The sequence below is a fragment of the Pseudochaenichthys georgianus genome, chromosome 1, assembly GCF_902827115.2.
Source record: "Pseudochaenichthys georgianus chromosome 1, fPseGeo1.2, whole genome shotgun sequence".
NCBI classification, from domain to species: domain Eukaryota; kingdom Metazoa; phylum Chordata; class Actinopteri; order Perciformes; family Channichthyidae; genus Pseudochaenichthys; species Pseudochaenichthys georgianus.
The window spans coordinates 26,686,900-26,712,768 of record NC_047503.1 but is presented as its reverse complement, the minus strand read 5'-3'; the positions used below and the strand labels follow the sequence as shown (position 1 = coordinate 26,712,768).

At 43.4% G+C, this 25,869-nt stretch overlaps 1 protein-coding gene across 1 annotated transcript; it reads right to left on the bottom strand.

The window, feature by feature from the left end:
* Nucleotides 1–354: 354 nt before the first annotated feature.
* On the bottom strand, nucleotides 355–24,639 carry adamtsl7 (ADAMTS-like 7). Its single transcript, XM_034080972.2, has 12 exons — nucleotides 24,464–24,639; nucleotides 23,613–23,742; nucleotides 23,293–23,468; nucleotides 23,063–23,171; nucleotides 15,190–15,372; nucleotides 14,670–14,799; nucleotides 5,163–5,385; nucleotides 4,466–4,639; nucleotides 3,937–4,110; nucleotides 3,550–3,729; nucleotides 2,691–2,835; nucleotides 355–1,866 (listed from the first exon to the last, which is right to left on the bottom strand). The coding sequence occupies exons 1-12, from the start codon at nucleotides 24,596–24,598 to the stop codon at nucleotides 1,712–1,714; spliced, it is 1,914 nt and encodes a 637-aa protein (XP_033936863.1). The 5' UTR covers nucleotides 24,599–24,639; the 3' UTR covers nucleotides 355–1,711.
* Between the last annotated feature and the right edge of the window lie 1,230 nt (nucleotides 24,640–25,869).

The following is a 25,869-nucleotide window of genomic DNA, read 5'->3' as shown; positions in this document are numbered from 1 at the left end:
TCGGTGTAAAATTTGACATTGCTTGTCTTAGAATAGAAATATTCAAAAGCTTCTTTTAGTCCAGCAAGTTTAATTTTGGCGTCAGATGTCATCGTTTTTAAATTTTAATTCTATCCAACAGTTTTTCTGGAAATTGAGGATTTTGTCCCCCATCACTTATACAGGAAACATAACAAAAAGGATATTTAAAAAGCCAATATGAATGATTATAATGCCACATCTCGCAAAGTAAACACGTTTAAAAAATGTGGTTTGTGATTCAGATCATCTCCATAATGTGATGGGATCTTCCATGGCTCATGCTTCATCCTTCCATCAAGTTTCATCATTATAACAAACAACAGCTAAGTTAAAAAAAGTTAAAACCCTTTTTTAAGAATAAATATACAAGTTCTTATATTTTACCAGTTCAAAGTTACACTGAGAATGAAAACACTCTAAAACTACATTGTGTGTGTGTGTGTGTGTGTGCAGGGCCGGCCCTGACCAATTTGCCGCCCTAGGCAAGATTTTAGCTGGCGCCCCCCCCCCCAAGATGCAGACACTCACTATGATTCGCACGTGCACGTTTGTGGCATGACCACCAACATAGAAAGATATTGACACAAGATGTGTGTATTTAGTTTCCTATCCATTTGAACATGATTTAAGTGGGGGGGGGGACCTCATCTCCTCTAGGGGGGTCCGGGGGCATGCACCCCTGGGAAGACTTTTTTTTATATATTGAAGTTAAAAGCATCAATCTCGTGCACTTTGAGAGCAACATTAGGAGATCTATGGAAACATCTCTCAACACCCAGATGAAACAGAACTGAAAGCAGATTTTCTTTTTCTTTATGGATATTTTACAAATCACTCCCCTTTCGAACTGTATTCTTGTTTATTAATAACAACTTGTACTGTCAGTATTTTATACCTGCTTTTCACCTATTCTCTTATTTTTGTATAACTATAATGATCATATAAAGGTGTGCCTTTACCTCACTGAGCTGAGGTTATCCGAGCCTCTCAGTCTTTCAGGAGAGAGCTCTCTAAAGCTCTCCCCCCGCGGCCGCTTACACAGTAAATTTCAATGTTAATAAAAGCACACAGAAGCTGTGTACGTTTTTTGGGAGTTTGATTTATTTTAAATGAATACAAATACAAAAGTAAAACCTATAATTGCACACTACAACCATTATTTAAAAAAAAAAGAACAATTTCACATAAACCTCTGGTTTTTACTGGGACTGGGGCAGTTCAACTTGATTTGGGGGGGAGTGCCAAAGTTTATGGGCGCTGTACGCAATATATACGTAGTTCTGTTAGTATAAGATAATAAGATGTACTTTGTTGATCCAAAATCGGGAAATTGTGTTGTTATGAAATTTAAAAAAATTATTATTTTTTTTTTCTAACTTTTTTTTTCTTTTTTTCGGCGCCCCCTATGGGTTGATGCGCCCTTAGCATTCGCCTATACTGCCTATGCCGAGGGCCGGCCCTGTGTGTGTGTGTGTGTGTGTGTGTGTGTGTGTGTGTGTGTGTGTGTGTGTGTGTGTGTGTGTGTGTGTGTGTGTGTGTGTGTGTGTGTGTGTGTGTGTGTGTGTGTGTGTGTGTGTGTGTGTGTGTGTGTGTGTGTGTGTGTGTGTGTGTGTGTGTGTGTGTGTGTCTGTAAATTGATATTATTCTTCATGTGGTTTGGTGTGATGATGAAACAGACTCAGTCGCAGCATCATCTGTGGATATGGTTCCTCTGAAATGAGTTGGGGTATGTTTTGTTGGTACGGGAGCAGGAGGCGCAGCAGACACTTCTGTAGTAAGGGTACACACAGAGACGAGCCTGGACCACCACCACACAGTTATGATACTGGTCGCTGCAGGACGGATCTGTTAAAGGGAAGGAGGCACAAGTTAGTGCAAATGTCCTTCTTCCATTCAGTTGTATCCTCTACAACAAGGGTGTCCAAACCTTTTTCACCGACGGCCACATACAGGAAAATATACGAAGGGCTGGGCCACTAACTCGAGGTATATCGCCTCATAAGTTAAGGTATAAGTTAGCAAAATCAATCAAATGTAGGTAAATGATGCTTGTGAGTGGTGGCAGCTTATCCCTTAAAGCAAAAGCCTCAGATTAAATATAATAAGGACAAATTGGAAGGGTGTATTTCAAGCTTGTTATGTAAACAAGTCATTGGGCTTTTTTCTTATCAACTAAGATATGTTAGAGAATGTTTCCAACTTGAATTGACTGAATTTATTTGAAAAGTGGTCTTATTAACACATGAATACTACTGTGTAATATATTTGTACATGTATAGTTTAGATGTACAATATAAGACAAGTACAAGTTTCATTTGTGGGCCATATTTCATTATACTTTTTGAATTAGCTGAGGTCCGATTCAAAATGGTCTGCGGGCCGCATTTGGCCCCCAGGTCGTAGTTTGGACACCCCTGCTCTACAATACGAGTCTCAAGGCAGTTCCTAAGCCCTCAAAGTGGAGTCAAAGTAATTCTAAACCCTTTTTTATTTTCAACCGCTCAATTCTTCCTCCATATGAACATCTTCATGGTAACATTATCAACATTGACAGCATCACAGAGAAATCTCACTCCAAACAGGTCCTCTCTGACCCTCGTGTGCACTCTGACCCAGCTGCACTGACAGTGGGCACAGAAGGGTAGTACAACACTGGCTGACAGACTCACTTATCTCAGCTACACAGGGATGTTTGTTGCACTCTTCTCGGTTTTCTGGGGTCAAAGTCGGGTCACAGCGGTCGCTTGGGGAAATGTTGTCGGCAAGACAGTGCACGTCACGCACACGGTAGCCCGTGTTGCAGGAGCGAGAACACTGAGGTGTTAGAAAGAGAGAGTCAAGACAGAGAGGAAGAGTCGCACATACAGTACAGTATACATCATTTTATTGGAGTCCTAAATATGGACACCACTTAGTCGTCACAACTAAATCCATCACCTTTTGAACTAATTCTAAAGAAGTTGTGGTATCTGGCCATGCAAATATATTTGAGAAAAATTGCAAAATTGGTTCTTATTAAACTGAATGTGACAAAAGAAGGGAGCCACATCTGAATGGCTTGTTGAATCCCTTGTGTTTTCAATAAGGCAGCTCGCAAAAAACCTATGGAATTTCCTGTTTTTATGTTTATGGGTTGGTAGGCACTACAGATACCAACATTTACAGTATATGCACCACTACTGAAAAAGTGAGTTTCTGGTGATACAGTATGTCCCCTTTAAAGATGACATTCATAAATCCCATCAGCATACTGTCTGTCCTTGTGACTCTAGATAATAAACAGACCGTTTTGAACACTATAAAGACTTTATAAAAAGATATATACACTCTGAAACTGTTAAGGTCAAGACCTTTTGAATAATACTTAAAGGACCTGATGGTGATTTTATCTGATCACAAATGTTGTTTGAACATTTAATGTTTAATTGACACAACCAAGTGTCCCAACTATTGACTATAGCTCTGACTGATACCACATGAGGGGCATGTCTTGCATAGTGGAAGAAGGGAAGACTTTGAGACACTTACCACGCTCCACTCTGTGACGTACCACTGGACACCGCATGGCTTCAGTCTGCAGGGCTGAGCTGTGATTGGCTGAGAGAGACTGGAACATTTGAACTGGTCCACAACCTCCATACGACCATCGTCGTTGAAAATACAAGCCACACTCCGGGACTGTGTGCCATTCCCGCACTCTGCAGAACACTTCACATCACACACACACACACACACACACACACACACACACACACACACACACACACACACACACACACACACACACACACACACACACACACACACACACACACACACACACACACACAAACAAGAGCAAAAGTTCAACACAAAAGGTAAAGGTTCAAATGTGTTATATTTTCAGCTGTATGTGTCTGTGTTCATGTCAATTACCTGACCCCAGGGTCCGGTGTACCACTCCAGGCTGTTCTTGCAGGGGCCTGAGTCACATGATTTCAATTCTGCTGGGCGTTCCCCCTCGCAGCTGTCCAATGGCAGATCAGTCACATGATCCATCAGACACACAGTGGTCCGTGTTTGATTGCCTTGTCCACACTCTGTTGAACACTGAAAAAACATTCCACTCACATAAACTTTTAATTGAAGTAACTTAGTTATTATCATCTTTCCCTTATTCCCTGTTGTGTCCCATCCTCCTCCCACACACACACACACACACACACACACACACACACACACACACACACACACACACACACACACACACACACACACACACACACACACACACACACACACACACACACACACACACACACACACACACACACACACACACACACACACGCGCACACACACACACACACACACACACACACACACACACACACACACACACACACACACACACACACACGCGCGCGAATGGAGTATATTACACTATCTAACTTGTTTCTGTTACCCGTTGGCTCCAGAAGGAGGTGAACCAGCTGCGTGCACAGACTCCCATGTCACAGTTCTGCAGAGTGTCTGGTCTTAGGTTCATGTTGCACTCTTCATCCTCCTCCACCTCACCCTGGTTGCTCACGCACACCACCTCCCTGCTGCGCTGGCCCACTCCACATGGCACTGAACACTGGGGGACAGAAGGTGGAAGAGAGAAAGGGGTAGATTATTATCATTATCAGAATGCTAAATAGCGTGTCTTTTTAAATGGCTGTTTAATGACTGTAGACATGCCACTAGCTCACATATTGTTTAGCTTTTTCCCTAGGACCAAAGAATTTAGTCCATTCAGTTTGGAAGGACTCTTTATCTGTTTTATTTGTTCTATTTCCTATATATATATATTCATGTTGCACTGTTGGAGGAGCCTGTGACTTAAGTTTTTCATTGCCATATCTGCACTGTGAATCTTGAATATTCTTTACTGAGTATTACAATTTTAAACAACTTTATAACTAGTCTGTACTCCACTATATTTCAGAAGTGTACTTTATTGCTCTTCACAATTACAGTTGTACGTTACTGTGCAGATTCAGATATAATGTACAAATCATATTATAATATTACATTACATTGCATTTAGCTGACGCTTTTATCCAAAGCGACTTGATATGAAATATGTATTGTTATTGTTACATAGGTATTGTTCTCACCGAGCTCCACTCAGATCGTATCTCCCACTGGCTGCAAATCTTCAGCTGGCATGTAGACTTGGTCACCGGCCTATCAGACGTCCCACACAGCTCCTGTGCCACTGTAACCGATGTCTCCGTCCCATTGGCGTGAACATGAGTGACCTGGCGACAGATGACCTGGCGGTGCTGAGTGCCAGGCCCACACCTCCTGCTGCACTCTGACCACTCCCCCATGTCAAAGCTGTCAGTAAAAACAAAGGATGAGTGGGAGAAAATCAAGAGCAGTTTGCAGTCCGTCACAAAATATGTTGTTACACACAGAGACTTACATTTAGCATGATCTTCTTCAAGTCCCAGCTCAATGTCCTTAATTTTATCAACCTAGTCTCCTCAAAGGAGATCATAATTGAACAAAAGCAAATAAAGCCAATTTGTGATGCACTAGGATAGATGTTTCTCCTCATCCTTTTCACTTCTAACGTTTCATTTCTGCAATCCTCTGCTGCTTTTTTCCCAACGGAAACAAATATTTCAGACTCACAGCTAACATACACTTACACCCTGCTAGATGGTAGCACAGTAAGATCTGTTGTGAGTTACCAAGACATGAAAACTATAGGTTACTTACGTAACCCCAGTCTCAGAGTAACATGAAGTGAGATGTCTCACTATGGGATGTGCCTCATCGCGGAGCAAACAGAAGCATCAATCTCATTACGCCAATCCTGATTGGCTGGTGATCTTGACGTCAGCGTCAGGGGAAATCACCCCCTATAAGTAGCCTGCGCCATTACGCATGCGTCATTCAAAATAAGCACCTCTTCTCGCTTCACCATAGCAAGGAGGGCCGTCTGGTGAGACATCTCACTTCATGTTACTCCGAGGCCTGGGGTTACGTAAGTAACCTATAGTTCTCATTCATAATACTCCGTTCGATGTCTCACTATGGGAAATTGTAGCTCCCGTATTGCCAGACGAGCTTATCTCGAAAATCACCGATCAACCAGAATTTAACAGGTAGAGTCCCGACTCAACAAGGTGCCCAGCACTGCTCGGGCCACGCTTGGAGCGGAGACGTCTAGCCTGTAAAAGCGGACAAAAGTGAGCGGCGAGGACCAGCTCGCCGCTGCACAGATGTCTTGGATGGAAACACCCTTGAACAAAGCCCAGGATGTAGCCAGGCCCCGAGTCGAGTGAGCCCGCAGACCCGAAGGTGCTTGCAAATTCTGACTCGTATAGGCCAAAGCAATTGCCTCTACAATCCAGTCGGAGAGCCGTTGCTTAGTAACGGGCTTGCCCTTGTGAGGGTTAGCCCAGGACACGAAGAGTTGGTCATTAAGACGAAGCTCCTTTGATCTGTCCATATATGTGTGTAAAGCCCGGACTGGACACAACAGATCCTGCTGCTGCTCCCCGGAGGAAACCAGCGGCGGAGGAAATGCCTCAATGTCAATTGGGGTACACGAACCAACCACCTTTGGTGTAAAGGCAGGGTTGGGCTTCAACAACACTCTCGTTTGCCCTGGGGCGAACTGAGTGCATGAGGGATGTACAGACAGTGCATGAATATCGCTGACCCGCTTGGCGGATGCCAGGGCCAGTAACAGCACTGTCTTGAGTGACAGATGTTTCATGTCAGCTCCTTCCAGGGGTTCAAATGGGGTCATTCTGAGCCCATTTAAAACCACTGCCAGGTCCCATAAGGGCACCAGCGACCTGGAGACAGGGAGGAGCCTGCGAGCTCCCTTCATAAAACGGCAGACCAAAGGATGTTGGCTAGCCGTCTTACCCTCAAAGCCCACATGGCATGCAGCAATAGCAGCCAGGTACACCTTGATCGTGGAGAGCTCTGTGTTTATCGATCAAGTCCTGTAGAAATGATAAAATCACCCCGACAGGACATTGAAAAGAGATGTGTCCTTCTTGAAGGCACCACTCCTCAAACACCCTCCACTTACAGTCGTAAAGAGACCTGGTGGAGGAAGCTCTCGCACTCTGAATAGTGTTTATCACCTTCTGAGGGAGTCCCACTGTATTCAGATTGTACCACTCACGGGTCAGGGGTGGGAACGCGTACAGAGGACCCGGAGTTCAATCGTGTACGAGTGCGTCCCCGCCTAACAGTGCGTTTAAAGAGTGCATTAAAGAGAACAGCTGTCATTGAGCATTTTTTCTTTATGCGAACAGATTTAACGCGGCTCTGCCGTAACGCACCCACAGCGGACTCAGATGTGGAGTCCAGTCTGCATAGAGTGGTGCACCTCTGGACAGTAGTTCTGTCCCGAGGTGCATAACTCCCGGTACCTGTGTCGCTCTCAGAGAGAGGAGACGTCTGCCGCTCCAAGGGATCAGTTTGTGTGCCAGTGTGTGTGACTGGAGACAACGCAACCTCCCCTGGCGGTTCATACACGATATTGTGTTGTCTGTCCTCACGAGGACATGGTGTCCTCTGAGAGATGGCAGGAAGCGTTTTAGGGTGGGGAACACCGCTAAAAGCTCCGGGTGATTTACGTGCGCCCGCTGGAGGTCTCTGCTCTAGAGACCTCTCACCGGGCGACATTCGTAAATACCCTGTCAGCCTGTCTGACATGCGTCCGTGGTGACCACCTTCCGTGAAAGGACAGCACCCGTAGGCGCGTCCCGTACTAGAAAAGTCAGGTGTAGTGCCATTACGCATTACATAATAAATAACCAATACTCTCCGCACACCGTGGCGTGCGGGGTTTAGTTTTATTATGAGACCCATGTTGAGCGGGTGCTTTACGAGGACATTTGTCTGCGTAATCTGACTCTGCTCGGCGGGCATTATAGATAAAACCCCTCTTTCTAGGAGAGAGAGCACCTCTCTCTCCAGAATATGGGTTGACTCTCTCTGGGCTTGTGAAAACAGATAATGTGTAACTGTTTTGAGAAGCCCAGGCAGATGTCGTGAGTATCTCCTGCTGTATGCTCCTTAGAGCCAGCTGAGATGTCACGCTTCGGCTCCAGCCGGCACTGCACATGCGCGTGACGGTGGTGCCTTCACAGCTCCAGCCGGCACTGCGCATGCGTGTGACGGTGGTGCCTTCACAGCCCCAGCCGGCACTGCGCATGCGTGTGACGGTGGTGCCTTCACAGCCCCAGCCAGCACTGCGCATGCGCGTGACGGCGGTGCCCTTAAAGCCCCAGCCGGCACTGCGCGTGGCGGTGGTGCCTTCACAGACCCGTCAGTAATCCGCCTTTTGAGAGATGCCGTAGCTGCTCTCAGAAGGGGAACAATTGACGGGCTGTTTATTGGCTTTATTGATTTTCTTTTCATTATTTTGAGCTGCGCCCTCGGCCTGAAGCCTGGATGCGTCAGCTGCAAATGTTTTATGACAGAAGGATCAACCAATGTGTTTGTGCGGACTTGAGGATGGTGTTTAGGCATCTCTCGAGGCGGCGGGAACACATTCACGGAGGGAAGAAGGAGGGGCTGTCACGCCGCTCTCTTCTTCTTCCTCAACTGCTGGCCGAAATTCAGGGTTGGCTGAGCCTGAGCTGCAGCCGGAACCGGAGAATTTCTAGGCCAGCTTGCCCTTGTCTCCAGCCTGGGCTGGGGACTCGGGGTGGGCTGCGGCCTCTGCGTCTTCGGTGCTTTAAACCGAGCAGAGTTTGAGGCAGCTTGGGCGAAGGACTGCTGCTGCAAAAGCAGCGGTTGGACCCTTCGAGGGAGGCAGAGGTGGAGTGCCTCGTCCTCCCTCTTTTTCATCTCACACCTCCTTTGCATGGAGGCGAGAGCGGAGCCGAAAATTCCCTCGGGAACGATGGGCATATCCAGCACATCCTCCTTTTCCCGGTCTGGGAGAGTGGTGAGGTTGAGCCATCTCGCTCTTTCCTGCACCACCATGATCCCCATTACCTTGCCCGTGGCCTGGACGGCGCAGCGTTGGACACGGAGACAAATGTCCGTGACCGCTGCCATCTCGTCCAGAGTGGCTGCCCCCGGGTTACCCGACAGGTCCTCGCAGAGCTCCGCTTGGTAGGCGGTTAGCAGCGAGGACACATTCAGGGCCCTGGCGGACAACGCTGCAGCTTTGTAGGACTTTTCAGTCATTGCTGACTGAAAACGGTCCGACTTTGCTGGCAGCGTGGGGTTCCTGCTTGGTGACGGGCCCACCTTTGGTAGAAGGTGAGCCGCTACCAGCGGTTCCATGGGCGGCATGCGGAGCAGGCCGAGCTTCTCCATTCCGTCGCAGTCTAGGGAGGAGGCACCCTGGATTGGGACCTTGTTTCTGAAGGGCCGGTCTCTCCATGAGACCGGATTCCGGTTCTATAGCCATAGCAGATAGTGAGCCCCAGACCGACACGGAGAGGGGTTCGCTCTCTGTGGCGGACGCCCCCATGTCTTGACTGCCGGCCGGCGGACCGTGGACATGGGGGGGTCCTGTTCCGACAGGCTAGCTTGTCTTGCTAACCGTCGGCGGAGGCTCTTAACGGTGAAGCGGACACAATGTCCGCATGAGCCGGGGTTGTCGATTGCGCCTCGGGGGTGTTCCAGCCCGAGGCAGGACGAACAGACCTGGTATGTGTCTGTGCCCGAGATCTTCAACCCGCAGCCGCAGAGTCGAGTCACCGAGTCCCTGACTCCTCTGGTGTGAGGGAGAGGGGCGTCCATCTTTGTCGCCTCGTGGCGTGGAGAGGGCCCGCTCTCGACAGGTGGGACGGGAGAAAAAGGTATTACCACCTTGTCCTTAATCCGGAGAAAAAGGACGGTGTGGGTCTTTTATTCCCAGAGAATACTGACTGGTGTGGCAGTATGCTCCTTTTTAATCCTTTTCCCCTCCGTGGAGAAGAGAAAAGAAAAAACTTCCTCGCTACCGTGGTGTCGGTAGAGCGAGCTAGCAACAGGTGTGCTGCTAGCTTAAAAAAATCGGACCTACCTTACTTTCTCGGGTAAGAGAAGGGCGAGGTCGATTTTAAATACTAACAGCGTTAGTACTACCGTCTTCCTGCGAAGCAGAAGGAGTAGCCGGCGAGCACCCGTTGACCGAAATGGGTATTTGGGTTCAGTCTGTGGACAGTGAAGCTTGCCCGGCTACTGTAGAGATGTGCTCTGAAGCGAGAAGAGGTGTTTGAATGACGCATGCGTTGTGACGCAAGCTACTTATAGGGGGTGATTTCCCCTGCCGCTGACGTCAAGATCACCAGCCAATCAGGATTGGCGTAATGAGATTGATGCTTCTGTTTGCTCCGCGATGAGGCGCATCCCATAGTGAGACATCGAACGGAGTGTTATCAATGAGAACAACAGATCGCCACTGGGCTTACAACTAAAGACACAGCCACGCAAACACTGCAGCATGTGTACGGCTCCTTATGGGTACTGCAACAATAGGGCTGGAGCGGCGTTCCGGTGCTCTCTGTCAGCACTCCTTTCAGACGAGACATATACCCATACTTGCCAACCTTGAGACCTCAGAAATCGGGAGCATTTCAAAACCACCGCAGGGGGGGGGGGGGGTGGATCATCGCCGGAGCTGTATTATTAACATTAACATGCTTATTGTAGTGGTAAATGCACTGCCTTGCGGCCAGGCCCGCCTTAACCTGCCATCAGGCCCTGGGGCTGATGGTTTTGTAGGCCCCCTATTTAAACAACAAATCAAAGTCATTTATAGCCTCGGCAGGCTCTGTGATCGCACTTCTCCACTCTCTACACGCGCCTGGTCCTCTCCTCCAGATAAGTGACGTATCGGGCCTCCCTAATGTATTTGTCCGGTTGCCGTTGGCTCCCCTCCACGTAGCAAGTCCTCATCGTCCTCTCCATCTCCTCCCCTCCCTCCCTCCCTCCTGTCTGTTTTTCCTCTCCCGCTACTCCATCGCTATCAGAACCAGACGGCCTACTTGGCTCCGAGGCCCCGCAGCCGGCACCGCTACCGCTCGGTACAGAACTAATCTGTCCTTCCTCCTCATCTGTCCTTCCTCCTCATCCTGGCCTACAGGTTTAAAATAACCTGTAGGCTTCGACATGCTTTGTAATAGCTGCTTGCCTCGAAACTCCTTTTCCCTCAACAATTTCCTTTTCCGAGCGCCACTCTCAAACTTTTTCTTCTAAACAACCTTCATCTGTCACTCAATCACTCGCAATTTGAATAAGTCACATGTGAAACATATTCTCATTCTGATTGGCTGTTAAGTGGTGCCCACTGACTGTTTCGGAGTCATCATGTTTGAGAAAAATCTCTGGAATCCATCGATCTGATTGATTAGCGGAGCAAATTATCAAAATACTACGGAGGGAAGATATTTTCGTTTGGATTACTGGTCTGGGGGAAGCTCACGAGTGTGTGTGTGTGTGTGTGTGTGTGTGTGTGTGTGTGTGTGTGTGTGTGTGTGTGTGTGTGTGTGTGTGTGTGTGTGTGTGTGTGTGTGTGTGTGTGTGTGTGTGTGTGTGTGTGTGTGTGTGTGTGTGTGTATATGTGTGTATATGTGTTTGTGTAATTTTGCGTTTGTGTGTGTTGTGTTTGTTTCCCGGGGAAAACACTCACGAGAAACACCGGCTGTTGTTCTGCCTGCTGTGACGTCAAGTTACTCCGTTCTCCGCTTGTCATTATGCCGAAGCTTCAAAGTTGTATTTATCATCTGAATTTGCCGAAACAAGTTTAATATCCTGAAAGCCAAGACTTTGTTTATTTGAAACCAGATGAAAACAAACTGTAACGGACCCTGCCGTGTTATCTATGATTACTATATGCCTTACATTCATAATGTCAGCCGGAGGGAGGGGGAGTGAGTGGCGAGTGAGAGCTGTCATCTTCCCTTTACAAGCTTCAAAAATATATTTATCGTGTGATTTTGGAAATAAAAGTTTCATATTCTGAAAGCCAAGACTTTGTTTATTTAAATGTTTTTTTAAAACATCCGAAATATATATATTTTTTTTAATTTACATTTTTTTTTAAACTTTTGTATTGGCTCATGATAGGCCCCTGATCTCCGTAGGCCCCTGGGCTTCAGCCCAGGTCAGCCCGTGCATTAAGGCGGCCCTGCTTGCGGCCTGTAGCACCATCCTTGATTGAGCATATGTGTGGGCTGGACCTGTATTTTACAGGACAGGAGTGAGCAGAGGGTCGTGTTGTCGATTCTTGTTCAGTTTTCTGTGACAATCTTCCTCACCCTCTCAACTAGACTTTCAGTTGCGCGCGCTGCTAAAGAGACGCGCAACCATGGAAACTGAGCAATGGTGTAGCTGTATTAAAGTCCGAGTGGAAACAGTCCTGAGTAAATCTGATTTTGTCAGAAATCGGGAGAAATGCGGGAGAAATATTACCCCGGGAGGAAACCGGGAGAGGGCAATGACATCGGGAGTCTCCCGCGAAAATCGGGAGGGTTGGCAAGTATGCATATACCACGTGAAGGAGTAGCATGAAGCTGCAGCGTCGGAGACAACAGTTACAGGACCGCACTTGTAGAACCGCACACACAGGTCCCGCTTCACGGCGGCACGTGACAGAGCACGTGAACGTCAACGCAGAGAATGTGAGTAATGTGAAGTGCTTTTACAGTTGTATTTGTTTAACATTAATAACAATTCCGGTGTCTTGAAATGAAGTGTGATTAGCTAACATTAACTATGATAGTGTTAAGGCAATACAAACAAACATCTGTTTGCTTATGATAGCTTCTAACCGTATTAAAGTCTCTAAAAACAACTATTCGTTAGCTATAGCTTTCGGCAAAAGCATTACCAAAAGCATTAGCTTCGTTAGCATATTTGATCATTTGTTTAATGAAACTAGCGTGATTTTGGCAAGCCCAACTAGGTGTCATAGTTGAGTAATTGAATCACTAATTACAGTAAGAGTGTGAGTAATGTGAATCATGTTTTTTTTTTAAAGTTAACTATTCTGTTGTATTGAACAGCCATACAAGCAACAAGTGCTAAATGTAATCTGTTAGCCTATGATGACTCGCTGCAAAACCAACTGTTTAATGAAACTGTATGTTATGGTTATGTTATTTGACAGAGGCTTTTATCCAAAGTGACTCACAAAAAACATAAAATAACCATAATTAACATTAGAATTTCAATACAAATAGTTACATAGTCAAGTTATATTACTTATTACAATTTAACAGGGTAATTACTCCTGTAACCTACTACATTTAAAAAAAGTAAACTTCCCAACCCTAATGATTAATTATAGTCAGCTAATTAATTAAACTTCAACGGATGACAAAAGCATGTCAATATGTCCACTACATTAAATCAGCAGTAGCCTAAGTTCTGTCTTCAGTGTAAATGCTTCTTTAATAGTCATTGTATTACAATTTGAATTCATTGTAAATAATCTTTACTGTGCTGACTGCCTGTTTACCGTTTATCAGACAGTGTCATCATTTTGACATGTTTTGTAATATTGCATGAGGTGTTTTAGTCAGTTATTGTTGAGATTATTAATGCATATCAATTGTGCACCAATGCCTTAGCCTATGCAATACTTTAGATGACGTCTTGTTCTTATTGTTTCAAAGGCATGGCCAAAGGTTTGCCTTCTGGACTCTGGAGGCCAGAAGCTTGCTGGAGGGAACCCTTCAGCCAATATTCAGAGTGCCACGACAGGTTATCTCCCTCGAGAGGGAACAGCAGACCCCGCCTCACCCCCAGTGAAGAAACAGACCCCGCAATAAAAATAAATAAAAATGTATTCTGAACTGAAATGCCTCTCGGTCAAACTGCTTGTTTATCTTTTGCAGGCTGGTGCATGAACACACTAACAGTTGTTTTTCAGTAATCTAGCACCTCTTCGAAGACACCTTTGATTTATTAATAATAATAATGAAACGAGAATTATGATACTGTAGAAGGAACAGTGTTTAACAGTGTTGTTTTCTTTTGAATAATAATGAAACGAGAATTATGATACTGTAGTAGAAGGAATAGTGTTTAACAGTGTTGTTTTCTTTTGAATAATAATGAAACGAGAATTATAAACAAACCCAAAACTAAATTAACAGTGTTGTTTAATATACATATAAAAGACATAAAAGACTATATTTTTGAAATTCTCAACTAAATTAACAGAATATATATACCGTCACGTGCCGCCGTCACGCGAACGCACGTGACGCGGGACCTGTGTGTGCAGTCGTGACGCGGGACCTGTGTGTGTGGTTCTGTAACTGCGGTTCTGTAACTGCTGTCTCCGACGCTGCAGCTTCATACTATTGGAGTGAAGACACGTTAAGCTCGTGTTGTGTTCGAGGAACCTGTCCTTGGCCAGGAAAAACAGGTACTCGCTTGTTTAATTATTTTTGCGGTCTAGATTTCTTCTTCTTTTTTGAAGTGAGAAGTTGTCCGTCAGTCGGACTGACGGACGGACTCCCCACCCCCAAAAAGTGTGTGTGTGTGTGTGTGTGTGTGTGTGTGTGTGTGTGTGTGTGTGTGTGTGTGTGTGTGTGTGTGTGTGTGTGTGTGTGTGTGTGTGTGTGTGTGTGTGTGTGTGTGTGTGTGTGTGTGTGTGTGTGTGTGTGTGTGTGTGTGTGTGTGTGTGTGTGGCTCACTATGCAGGACAGGACTGCATGTTGCACTCTTCTCCCTTGTTTTTTGGTTCAAGCGCAGGGTCACAGAGGTCAGCAGGAACAGTCGTCTGGGAATCTTTCTCAACACACTCCCAGAGTACCTGACGCCTGCCTGCACAAACAAACACACACACACACACACACACACACACACACACACACACACACACACACACACACACACACACACACACACACACACACACACAGAAAAAAAGACTAAGCAAGTGAATGTGTTCACATTTGGCCAGAAATTAGGTCATTTCCATTAGAAATAATGATACTTGTGTATGTAGTTTGCGAGCAATCTCAGCCCATTAACATGTACTGTTATAGTTTAAGCTGTCATTAACTGTAAGTCTGTTGATATTCTAACATCTTATTATCAAAAGAAGAATGTTCCATTGAACATGATTATCATTCACAAAAGAGAGATAGAGATTTGGAAAGTTTTATTTAAATGTGTGGTCGCCCTTTCTTTGAAATACGTGTGTTTCCTCACCAGTCCCACAGGTAGTGCTGCACTCCGTCCGCCCACTGTTTGTCCAGGTGTAGGTGGGTTGGGGTTTCACGCTGGGCTCAGGGGGAATCTGGTTAGGATGGGGTTTCTCTTTGATGATGCCATTGTTAGTGACCTCACCTTGGTGCTCCTTCTCCCCTGGTTGGGTTGGGCCCACTGTCTCAGCTACAAGAGTAGAGACAGTTTGAGGTTGAAGCCCTAATTTGACAGGCAAGCAATGGACAAAACGTTTTAAGAAGTTGAATAGATAGAAATAGGATATGATATCTTAAATGAAATATCATATTGTTAAAGACCTAGTTTATCCATGATATCCAACACAGAGGATTTCAATAATTTTGCCAAATTAGAGCTTCTTCTCAGGTCTGTAAATGCAAGTGTGGTTGATTAATTGACATCTCGCTCAAACTGCTGTTTGCATTGGTACACTGTTTTGGTTGGGTAAAGTTACTACGTTATCGCTCTTATAATTAGATTCAGTGCATACTGTAGGTAGCAATTTTAGACATAGCCATGGAGCAGGGGCTGCGGGTACTGTAGGCTAGGGAAGGCTAAGCCTTCCCAAATATTGCACACTGCATCCTGGTAAAATAAAAATAAAATGTATAATGTCTGTGTCTTTGACATTAGCGCTGCTATGCAGCCACCTGCCCTGTACTACGAAGCCAGTTCAACATACTCTGGATATATTTGAACAAACAAACTAACAAACGAGATCTCGCTATGCGGTCCTACGCATGGATGTATAATAAGAACTGGATACAGCGTGGGAGGCGGGGCCTCTGATGATAAAATGGCCCAATTTTTGAGAGAGTGAAACGTCACAGATTACCCGGCATGCCTGAGAAGTACCCGTATGTGCGCTCATAGCGCATGCGCAACTTTAACCAAAATGCTCGTTCACATCAAGCACCTCAATTTGCGTACACGTAACAGCACCGTGCGTTCATGACAGCATGGTAATGGATTGTTATTATGATGGATTTGATATTAACGAGGCGGTAGTTAGCAGCTAGCGGCTAGCTAGTAATTATGCTAATATACATCAGTCGTTATGTACTTATATTACCCTGTAACAGGATCTAGTGATATCCAACAGAGCTTCATTTAGCATGAAAGAATTATATATACACAGTGCAATAAACTTCTTAGTGCAATAATAAGCTACAGGGACGTTAATCTAACGTCGGTAATATTAACTTTATTTAATACAACATTTACGGTACATCCCATGTAGTATAATATTTTACAAATGATGAATTACAGCAAACATGTGCAATATATTCATTATTACAGCTCCGTGGGATGGTAGTAAGACAATATGGGTCCGTTCTTATTGTGCATCCATGGGTAAAGATAAACCATAGACTGTATATATAAAGAGATAAACGCATGTAGTGTGCTGAACAGGTAACATGAACGTGCCGGGTGGTGCGGTCCCGTGGGTTAGATGCGCGTTCATAATGCAGAGGGAAATAACTCTCAGAATTACGTTATTAGCAAATGTTTACAACTTGAGGAACCAATGTTTTTAATAAGGGCTATACAAGTGTTCATACTGGGTTGTTTATTTAGTTTTAAAATTAAAAGTTTTTAAAATTATCCAACGAGTTACAGACCACTCTTTCCCAATGTAAGTCAATGGGAAAAAATGTTTCCGGGCCCAGCAACCTAAAGGAAGTGTAGTACCGCCCTTTGGCCACAACGAATATTCTCATCAGACTCCGGCGCACTTCCTGGGGGCTTGGTCCTACGACGCTAGTTAATATGGTTAATATCAACTCGGTAAATCAAGCCAGGGATTCTATCTCCAGCTGAGAGCACGTTCACGTGAAAGGGGCGGGGCTAGCAACATTTGACCAATCAAAAACAGGGACAAGTGTACTGACAGCGCAGCGTCATACTTCATTAATGAAAAGTAAACTAATATTAGACAAATATGAACTTTGAACATCCATGACTTAAACATATAATCCAGGATACAAGCCACATAGTTGCACCTGCAAGGTGAATGCTTCTTAAAAAGCACAACCTCGATCCAGAGGTTTTAGCCAATTATAGACCTATTTCTAATCTTCCGTTCCTCTCAAAAATTCTTGAGAAAGCAGTCACAAAACAGTTGTGTGATTACTTAAAAAACAATGATTTATTTGAAGATTTTCAGTCTGGCTTTAGAACACATCATAGCACAGAGACAGCTCTGGTTAAAGTTACAAATGACATTCTAATAGCCTCTGACAAGGGACTTGTCTCTATTCTTGTTTTGCTCGATCTCAGTGCTGCATTTGATACTATCGATCATGATATCTTATTGCAAAGACTAGAGCACTTAGATGGCATACAGGGAACTGCTTTAGGCTGGTTTAGGTCCTATCTATCTGAACGCTCTCAGTTTGTACGTGTCAATGATGAATCTTCCACGCAAACCAAAGTTAGCCATGGAGTGCCACAGGGCTCAGTGCTCGGACCTATTTTGTTCACATTATATATGCTTCCGTTAGGCAATATTATAAGGAATCATTCTGTAAACTTTCATTGTTATGCGGATGATACTCAACTATATTTGAGTATGAGTAATGTATTATCTTGTATTGCATTATCTTTTCAATTTACACACGGCATCTATTGCACGTCTGTCCGTCCTGGGAGAGGGATCCCTCCTCTGTTGCTCTCCCTGAGGTTTCTCCCATTTTTCCCTTTAAACTGTGGGTTTTCTTCGGAAGTTTTTCCTTGTACGATGTGAGGGTCTAAGGTAGGGCTTCAACAAACGACTAATTTTATAGTCGATTAATCTATCGATTAATGAAACGATTAATCGACTATTCGGACTATTATGCCTTGCACAATTTCTCAAACGCTCTTATTTAGCCATCAACTTTTAGATTTAGCTTGAGGTTGTTTTAGGCATGTGGAAACTAACAATGAAGACAATAAAGATGAATACTTGATTCAAAAATACATATTATTAAATTAACTAAACAAATTGTTTACAAAATGAACATTGCTTTTCATTTAAATTAAATAAATAATATTTCACATCAAAAGAAACAACAGTGTTTTAGCAAATAATAAATAATCTGATGACAGAATTGTAAACATAATAGCTGAAACTTTAACAAACTAACTAATTCAGTTACCTCAAATCATTACCCCATGTTTATATAATGGAGTTAACTCCGTGTGTTGCTGCTAGCATACATAACACCTGACGTGAAAACGTTACTCGTGGACGGGGCTACAGAGCTGCTAGAAAGACAGTCGAACCCGGTGCATTCCTCCGTCTGAATGTGGAGCACTTTTGATAAATGTTTAGACAAATTGCTCGTGTTACCGCCCTTACATGCTAAACTCTTATTGCACTTTTGGCAACGAGCATCGAGATGGGTAAAGTTTAACCACACCTCGGAGCGGCGTTCTCTCCGCCACCTCCGCAGTGTGTTGCTGCATGTAGCAGCCGCGTGTGTGTAAACTGCCCCGCCCCCTCCCACACAGACCAGGGAGAGAGATCTCGTCTGATCGAAAATCAACCTGATCTCACCAGAATGCGTGACTCCACCACGACTCCTTAACACCACAATGCGTGGTGGAGTCACGAACTTTGTTACATTTGCGTGTCGGCACGACGCAAACAACCCCAATGTAAAGTGAATGAGGCTCCTTTGTCGTGGTGCACACACGCATTTCTACAACGTGCATTGTGTGTAATGCAACTGTTATTTTTATTAAATTAGTGAGTTTTTAAGGAAGGCCAGAGCTTCAGCTGTGTCAAATAGATTGTTCCCTTCAGTTAACGTTATTTAAAAGATAATGATCATGTCCCCTGTATTGTATTACGAGCGTCCATTCCCATTGGATAACGGAGAATTTTACACCCGGAAGTAAGTAGCCTATTCTCCTTACTGTCGATTGATTTTACAGTGATATCTGCACTACTCATCGACTAAAAAACACCAAATTGTCCTTGTTAATTACACAACATTGATTGGTTTGAATTGTGTGCAATGCTTTTGTATTTTCCCCCTTCGATTCGGAGAAACAAATATATTTTCGGAGTTTTTGGACGGCAGAAGACACTACACTACCCAGAATCCTCAGCTATCGTTTGGGACTACACCATGTGCTTAGCTTGACAAACCCCGTGATCAGTCCTCAACCTCTGTGATTGGATGCGCGACGTTTACACAGAGCGTCCAAAAGGACTTTGAAATGGAATGAAACCCATCGACGGCACACTATTCAAAACAGGAATCAAACGTGTCCTACCCCCCTCCCCCCCTTAGGTCACAGGCTCCTCCAACAGTGCTACGCAATAAAACAGATGCACAGAAAAAATAGTGAAATAGTGCAATAAGAGTCTATATACAAGTGATTGGAATATGATATATTAGATAAATAATTTCTAAGTAGCAGCCAGATGAATGTTATTTCTAAGTTCAGGTATTAAAAGTCTTCTGGCCTGTGGGATGAAGCTGTCTCTGTGTCTGGTGGTTTTAGTCCGAATGCTGTGGTACCGCCTGCCAGACTGCAGCAGACAGAACCGTTTGTGGCTGGGGTGATGGTGGTCTTTTATAATCCTGAGGGCTTTCTTTAAGGTTAACCTGGTATTTTTAATCCACTACATTTATTTTAGTTACTTTACAGATTTGGATTAATGATGTGAAATATAAACAACCCTTAAATCAGACTTTAGTTACACCTGAATGAAATTCAGTGAAGGTGATTGTCAAGTGCCAACAATCAGGCGAGATATTTGATAGTTGGTTGCTTGAGAAGACTAAATATTTATCTGCAGATCCGTTTAAAGCATATTCATTACTCGTTATTCTCTAATAGTTCATTAAAGACTGTATATAATTGCTATTTTGCACATCCCTTTCAAGATTTCAAGATTTTCTAAGGTTTATTGACATATCATATACACAACAGTGTAGTTATGCAATGAATGAACAACTTGGGTCACAGGTTCATCAACAGTGCATTACAAGACATCTATCAATGTGTGTATACTTCCACCATTACACTGTCGTATTCTGCACATTTCTTTAATTAAAGCCTTATTAGTTAGCACATCCTCCTATCAGGCACTAAACTGTTTTACTCTAGATATCATTTGAGTATCTTCTTGATATTTTCTATTCTATATTTATATAATTGACCTTCTACTTTCCCACTATTTTGTATGTACTCTTAATATTTGAATGTTTTCATAAAATATAACACATTCAAAAGTGCGTTACAAAAATGAAAGACATTAAGAAAAAGGCATTTTAAACAGTCATTAAAAAGCAACACAATCTTCCTGCATTGCAATTACTCTAAACGTGTAATAACGTGCTTTAACCAGTAGGTGGTTTGGGTTAAAAGCATAGGTTAAAAGGCTGTCAAGTTTACAGTGTTAACAAAATAAAATATACTGCTGTTTCCGGTTTAGTTTACGACGAATATTATTTTGTTATTGTTTTGATATTTGTAACACAAAAGCGATGGAAAAAACCCATAGCAACCAAAAAAAGATGGTCTTAACATGACCCAGTCGTCTAGTAGTTAATAAAAAACAATAATATCAAAACAAAATATTACTACTAACTTTATTGTGAAATTAAAACAGAACGGTAAAAGAATAGTTTCCGGTGTATTCTGATGCCCGATCTCTGTAGATAAATAAAGAACTAAGACAGATGTGTAATATTTAATGCAGCCAAACCATTTATTACAATGCATTCATGTGATGACTATCAAAGAGTAAAGCAAGCACTGCTGAATAAAGTATGATTTTCTCTTTTACGAAACGTTTTTTTTCATATGGAATGCAGTTGGAGGTCAACCAATCAAAGAACTTGAGGACTGATCACGGGGTTCATGGTGTAGTCCCAAACGATAGCTGAGGATTCTGGGTAGTGTAGTGTCTTCTGCCGTCCAAAAACTCCGAAAAAATATTTGTTTCTCCGAATCGAAGGGGGAAAATACAAAAGCATTGCACACAATTCAAACCAATCAATGTTGTGTAATTAACAAGGACAATTTGGTGTTTTTTAGTCGATGAGTAGTGCAGATATCACTGTAAAATCAATCGACAGTAAGGAGAATAGGCTACTTACTTCCGGGTGTAAAATTCTCCGTTATCCAATAGGAATGGACGCTCGTAATACAAGACATGATCATTATCTTTTAAATAACGTTAACTAAAGGGAACAATCTATTTGACACAGCTGAAGCTCTGGCCTTCCTTAAAAACAAACTAATTTAATAAAATTAACAGTTGCATTACACACAATGCACGTTGTAGAAATGCGTGTGTGCACCACGACAAAGGAGCCTCATTCACTTTACATTGGGGTTGTTTGCGTGGTGCCGACACGCAAATGTAACAAAGTTTCGTGACTCCACCACGCATTGTGGTGTTAAGGAGTCGTGGTGGAGTCACGCATTCTGGTGAGATCAGGTTGTCGAAAATACATCATAGACGCATTTGTTTGTCTTTTTACATATTATAAACGAGCTGGCCACACTAAGACTGCGATATAATGTTTTTGTATCAATAATACATGACATATATTTTTTAAATGTCTCCAGTACCAATAACGTTGTAGCTTAACGGCACGTAAAACGCATGTGAAGACGTCACCAACGAATCGACGACTGAATTAGTTGGCAACTAATTTGGTAATCGATTTTAATCGATTAAGTCGATTAGTTGTTGCACCCCTAGTCTAAGGTCAGAGGGTGTCGTATTGTCATACTGATATTTTGTACACACTGTGAAGACCACTGAGACAAATGTAACATTTGTGATATTGGGCTATATAAATAAACATTGATTGATTGATTGAATACAGAACAACTGGTTAAAAAATAAATAATACCGAGTGTTTGAAAGCGTACAACAGTTTTATGATATCACTGCCCCGTCTAAGACACGTGGATCTGACTTTAATTACATTTGAGTTGAGTGTTTCGTCAACCTAATGTGTTGCTTAAAATAATACTTCTGCATACAGTGTGTGACAATGTAAGTGATGCACGGCCAGATACGGCTCGAGAAGCTGACTCAGATAAGGAAATATATGATATATTATGATATTATATGATCGATGATCAGATTGATGATGTGATATGAATGATAACTAAGTGCGACACGTCGGCGTCTTCTCTGCATACGGCAGTTTAACCTGTATTTCCTTTATCCTGTAATAAAATTCCGCACACTGAGTTGATCTTTTTTCTATAGACGCCGGAGGCGGGCAGCGTCAGGTAAAAAAAGTTATTTACCCTTCCCAAACCTGAGCCTCACGCGCCGCCTATGCCATGGAGTCTGGTGAGATCTTGTAATTCCGAGCATTAGTCCAGCATCAGCCAGAATAGAGGTCTAATCAGCAACAGTATAGACAGGGGGCTTAAAGCATAGGTGTTGTTTTTTGAGAACTCTTGTACTTAAATCAATATTTATCAGCATCAAAAGGCATACATTAAATTAAGCAACATCTAAAATATACAGTATTTAATGAAGGTTTAATATTAGTTATTGAAATGAAATCAGGCTCAAGTAACTGATTCATATCTCAGTGTGCGGTAAAGAGCTCTGTGCCAGAACAACGTTTGGCTGCCTGCCTGTTTCAAATGTTATCTAAATCCTAATCAAATTTTCGAAAAGACAATTTTGCGGAAAATGATACATATCGGCGTTACCCTGAAATTTGAACTAAACAACCACACACTCTGCCCTGTTCATGCACAAACAAATCTGTTCTGTGTCATGCTCCCTGAGGGCAGAATATTCAGTATGTGGAATTGGACACTGTTGTTATTTAGGCTGACTCCAATATGGTTTTAAGTGTGTGTTAGTGTGTGCACTCACCCAAGGGCAGAATAGTGGCAGGTGTGGTCTGCTCAGGAGTGGGGGTTGTGCTTTGTAATGGCACAATGTATTCATAGTATACTCTCGGACCTGGTTGCTGGTAGATTAACTGTGTGAAAGAGAAAGTGATGATGATGTTTTGTACAGCATTGTAGTACAAGTAGTTTTGTTTGTGTTAGTGCATTTGAATGACGGGCAGCTCTCATGGTGTGTTTTAGTTTGTGTCTCACATAAACATGCAGGTCTTCAGACAGTGGCCCGGGTGAAGTAATGGACTCTCCATTGCGAGAGCGGATTTCATTTGGCCGTTTGTACGTCAGCTCCGTTCCTACAACGGTGAAGATCCCCGGCCTGTCAATCACCCAGTTGCCGTTGATGATGGAGACACCACTTTGTGTCTGCAGAGCTGGAGGAAAACACCATATTCATCCTACACTTTGTCATCAAAAATATGTCTTCCATGTGTGTGTGTGTGTGTGTGTGTGTATGTGTGTGTGTGTGTGTGTGTGTGTGTGTGTGTGTGTGTGTGTGTGTGTGTGTGTGTGTGTACCCAGGTAGTTTCGGCTCTTTATTGTCTCCTGTATGCTGATGTTGCATGCCCCTGCAGGAATCTCCGTTATTTTATGGTAGCCAACACGGAGGAAAGTCCTGGAGAAATGTCCCTTCACCACCTCAACACCCTGCCAACACACATGTTCACACACTTTAGTGCACACAAAGCCACAGGTACAAACACTGTATGTGCCCACTCATCTGCAGACTCGCTGCATGCTAGCTCACCTCTACCAAGGTTTCACCATCACTGGCATGTGTTGGAATAGTATAATCATAAATTCCGCTGGATCACATTGCACATTTTTCTCTCATTTTCACTAATCCATTTTACTTTAGTTACCCCTCTTTTTGGAAATCCCTAAGCTCACTCAGTCCAGACCAACATTTGGTTGGAGTTGAAGCCTTGTTGGTCTCCCTCTCCCCTCCCCGTGTACAAATCTCTATTTTACTAGTTTAACTCTTATGTTGTTTTTCGTGTCATGTCTATCTGGTCCTTCTGGTTTTTATTGTTTTATTCACAACCCTGAAAAAACTGGATCTGTTAGTGATTAGTTATCCTTAGTGACAAAAACATAGATAATATAAAGCATATCATGTCATGCAGTTATTCCCCTGATTCAAAGAATTTTAGCTGTGGTATGCATAAGCAAAACAACCTCAAATAAGCTTAAGTTATATTGGGTAAAGTAAAAAATGTCCTTCATAAATAAGAAAACAAGTATCTCACAAATAATATATTTTGTGCCAATATTCACTTACAAAAGTATTAGAACGCATAACATTGCATAACATTTTAGAGCTGATAATAATTGTTATGGTTTTTCCATGGCCATCTGGATATCCTACCTTCAGAGGGAGTGGACTGGCTTTGGAATCCCAGGGAATAGCACTCGAGGGCGGGTAGAAAAGACAGATGAAGGGAAGGAGAAGCAGAGCTCGACCCTGCTGTACGGGCAGGAGCTGCTGCCACAATCCAGCCATGGATAGACTGAGGGAGGAGGACACTCACACACAGACATATGTTTAATGGTGTGTGTGTGTGTGTGTGTGTGTGTGTGTGTGTGTGTGTGTGTGTGTGTGTGTGTGTGTGTGTGTGTGTGTGTGTGTGTGTGTGTGTGTGTGTGTGTGTGTGTGTTTGTGAGCTGGGGTTGGCTTGAGAGGTGGGAGGGAAAGAGGACAGCGTTTTGAGGGGTGTAAGGAGAAGTGTTGAGAGAAAGTGTTTGGAAATTGTATGCACGTTTTAAGAAGTTGTTGCTAATTTAAATCACACTCATTTTGCACCTCATAATGAGTGTTTATGATTTGATGACAGACTCCTGTAGTGTATCCTCAAGCCAAAAACTCTTTAATATCTCTTCCCATAAATTGTCATGCAAGAATATGAGGCTTTAGAAACACATCACTCTGGATAGACCTTCTTCTTGTTTTCACTGTAAAAGCCTTTTCTTGTTCAGATATATGCCCCTTTTTCTTCGTTCCACTGCTGAGAGGAAAAATGTAACATAAAAATACCACAGTGTGTGTGTGTGTGTGTGTGTGTGTGTGTGTGTGTGTGTGTGTGTGTGTGTGTGTGTGTGTGTGTGGGTGTGTGTGTGTGTGTGTGTGTGTGTGTGTGTGTGTGTGTGTGTGTGTGTGTGTGTGTGTGTGTGTGTGTGTGTGTGTGTGTGTGTGATATCCAATGTCAATAGCTAAATCCAAATGTAATTGCACCAACATCTGCAAAATATGATATATCTTTAGAGAATATTGTAGTAACCTGTACGCATGTAAGTCTATGATTGTACAGTCACTGCCGATATGTTTGTTAAAGAGTTACTGTGTCTCAATGCTCGCAGTGTGTGTGTGTGTGTGTGTGTGTGTGCGTGTGTGTGTGTGTGTGTGTGTGTGTGTGTGTGTGTGTGTATAATCAGACATGGCAGCTATTAGGCTGTCACAGTGGAAAACTGAATTTGGCTCCCGTCTTGGACAGAGTTCACAGTATTCCCTGAAAGACTTTTGAGAATGCTTGTGTCATAGCTCAGTGACTGCTGGTTATTCACTGCAGGGGACCAGCGTCTTAGATCAGGCTGTCTGCCAGAAAGGGGGAGAATAAAAAAATAAAAGCAAGTGGATTTAGATGCACAACTTGTTTGTAAGTTTATGGTATAAAGGTGTGTTGCAGGACATCTGTGTCCTCCTGTGTCTCAGGCCAAAGGTCCCGGGGCCAAACAGAGAGACAGACAAAGACAGAGGCATAAAGAAAGAGACAGAGA

What these genes read in the sequence shown, in the direction of transcription:
- adamtsl7 (XM_034080972.2), bottom strand. Translation starts at nt 24,598, where the DNA reads ATGGCTGGATTGTGGCAGCAGCTCCTGCCCGTACAGCAGGGTCGAGCT. An exon ending in AAAGAGCCGAAACTACCTGG is followed by an intron (nt 23,469 to 23,612) that starts GTACACACACAC and finishes GTTTTCCTCCAG; the next exon opens with CTCTGCAGACACAAAGTGGT. An exon ending in ACGTCACAGAGTGGAGCGTG is followed by an intron (nt 2,836 to 3,549) that starts GTAAGTGTCTCA and finishes CTAACACCTCAG; the next exon opens with TGTTCTCGCTCCTGCAACAC.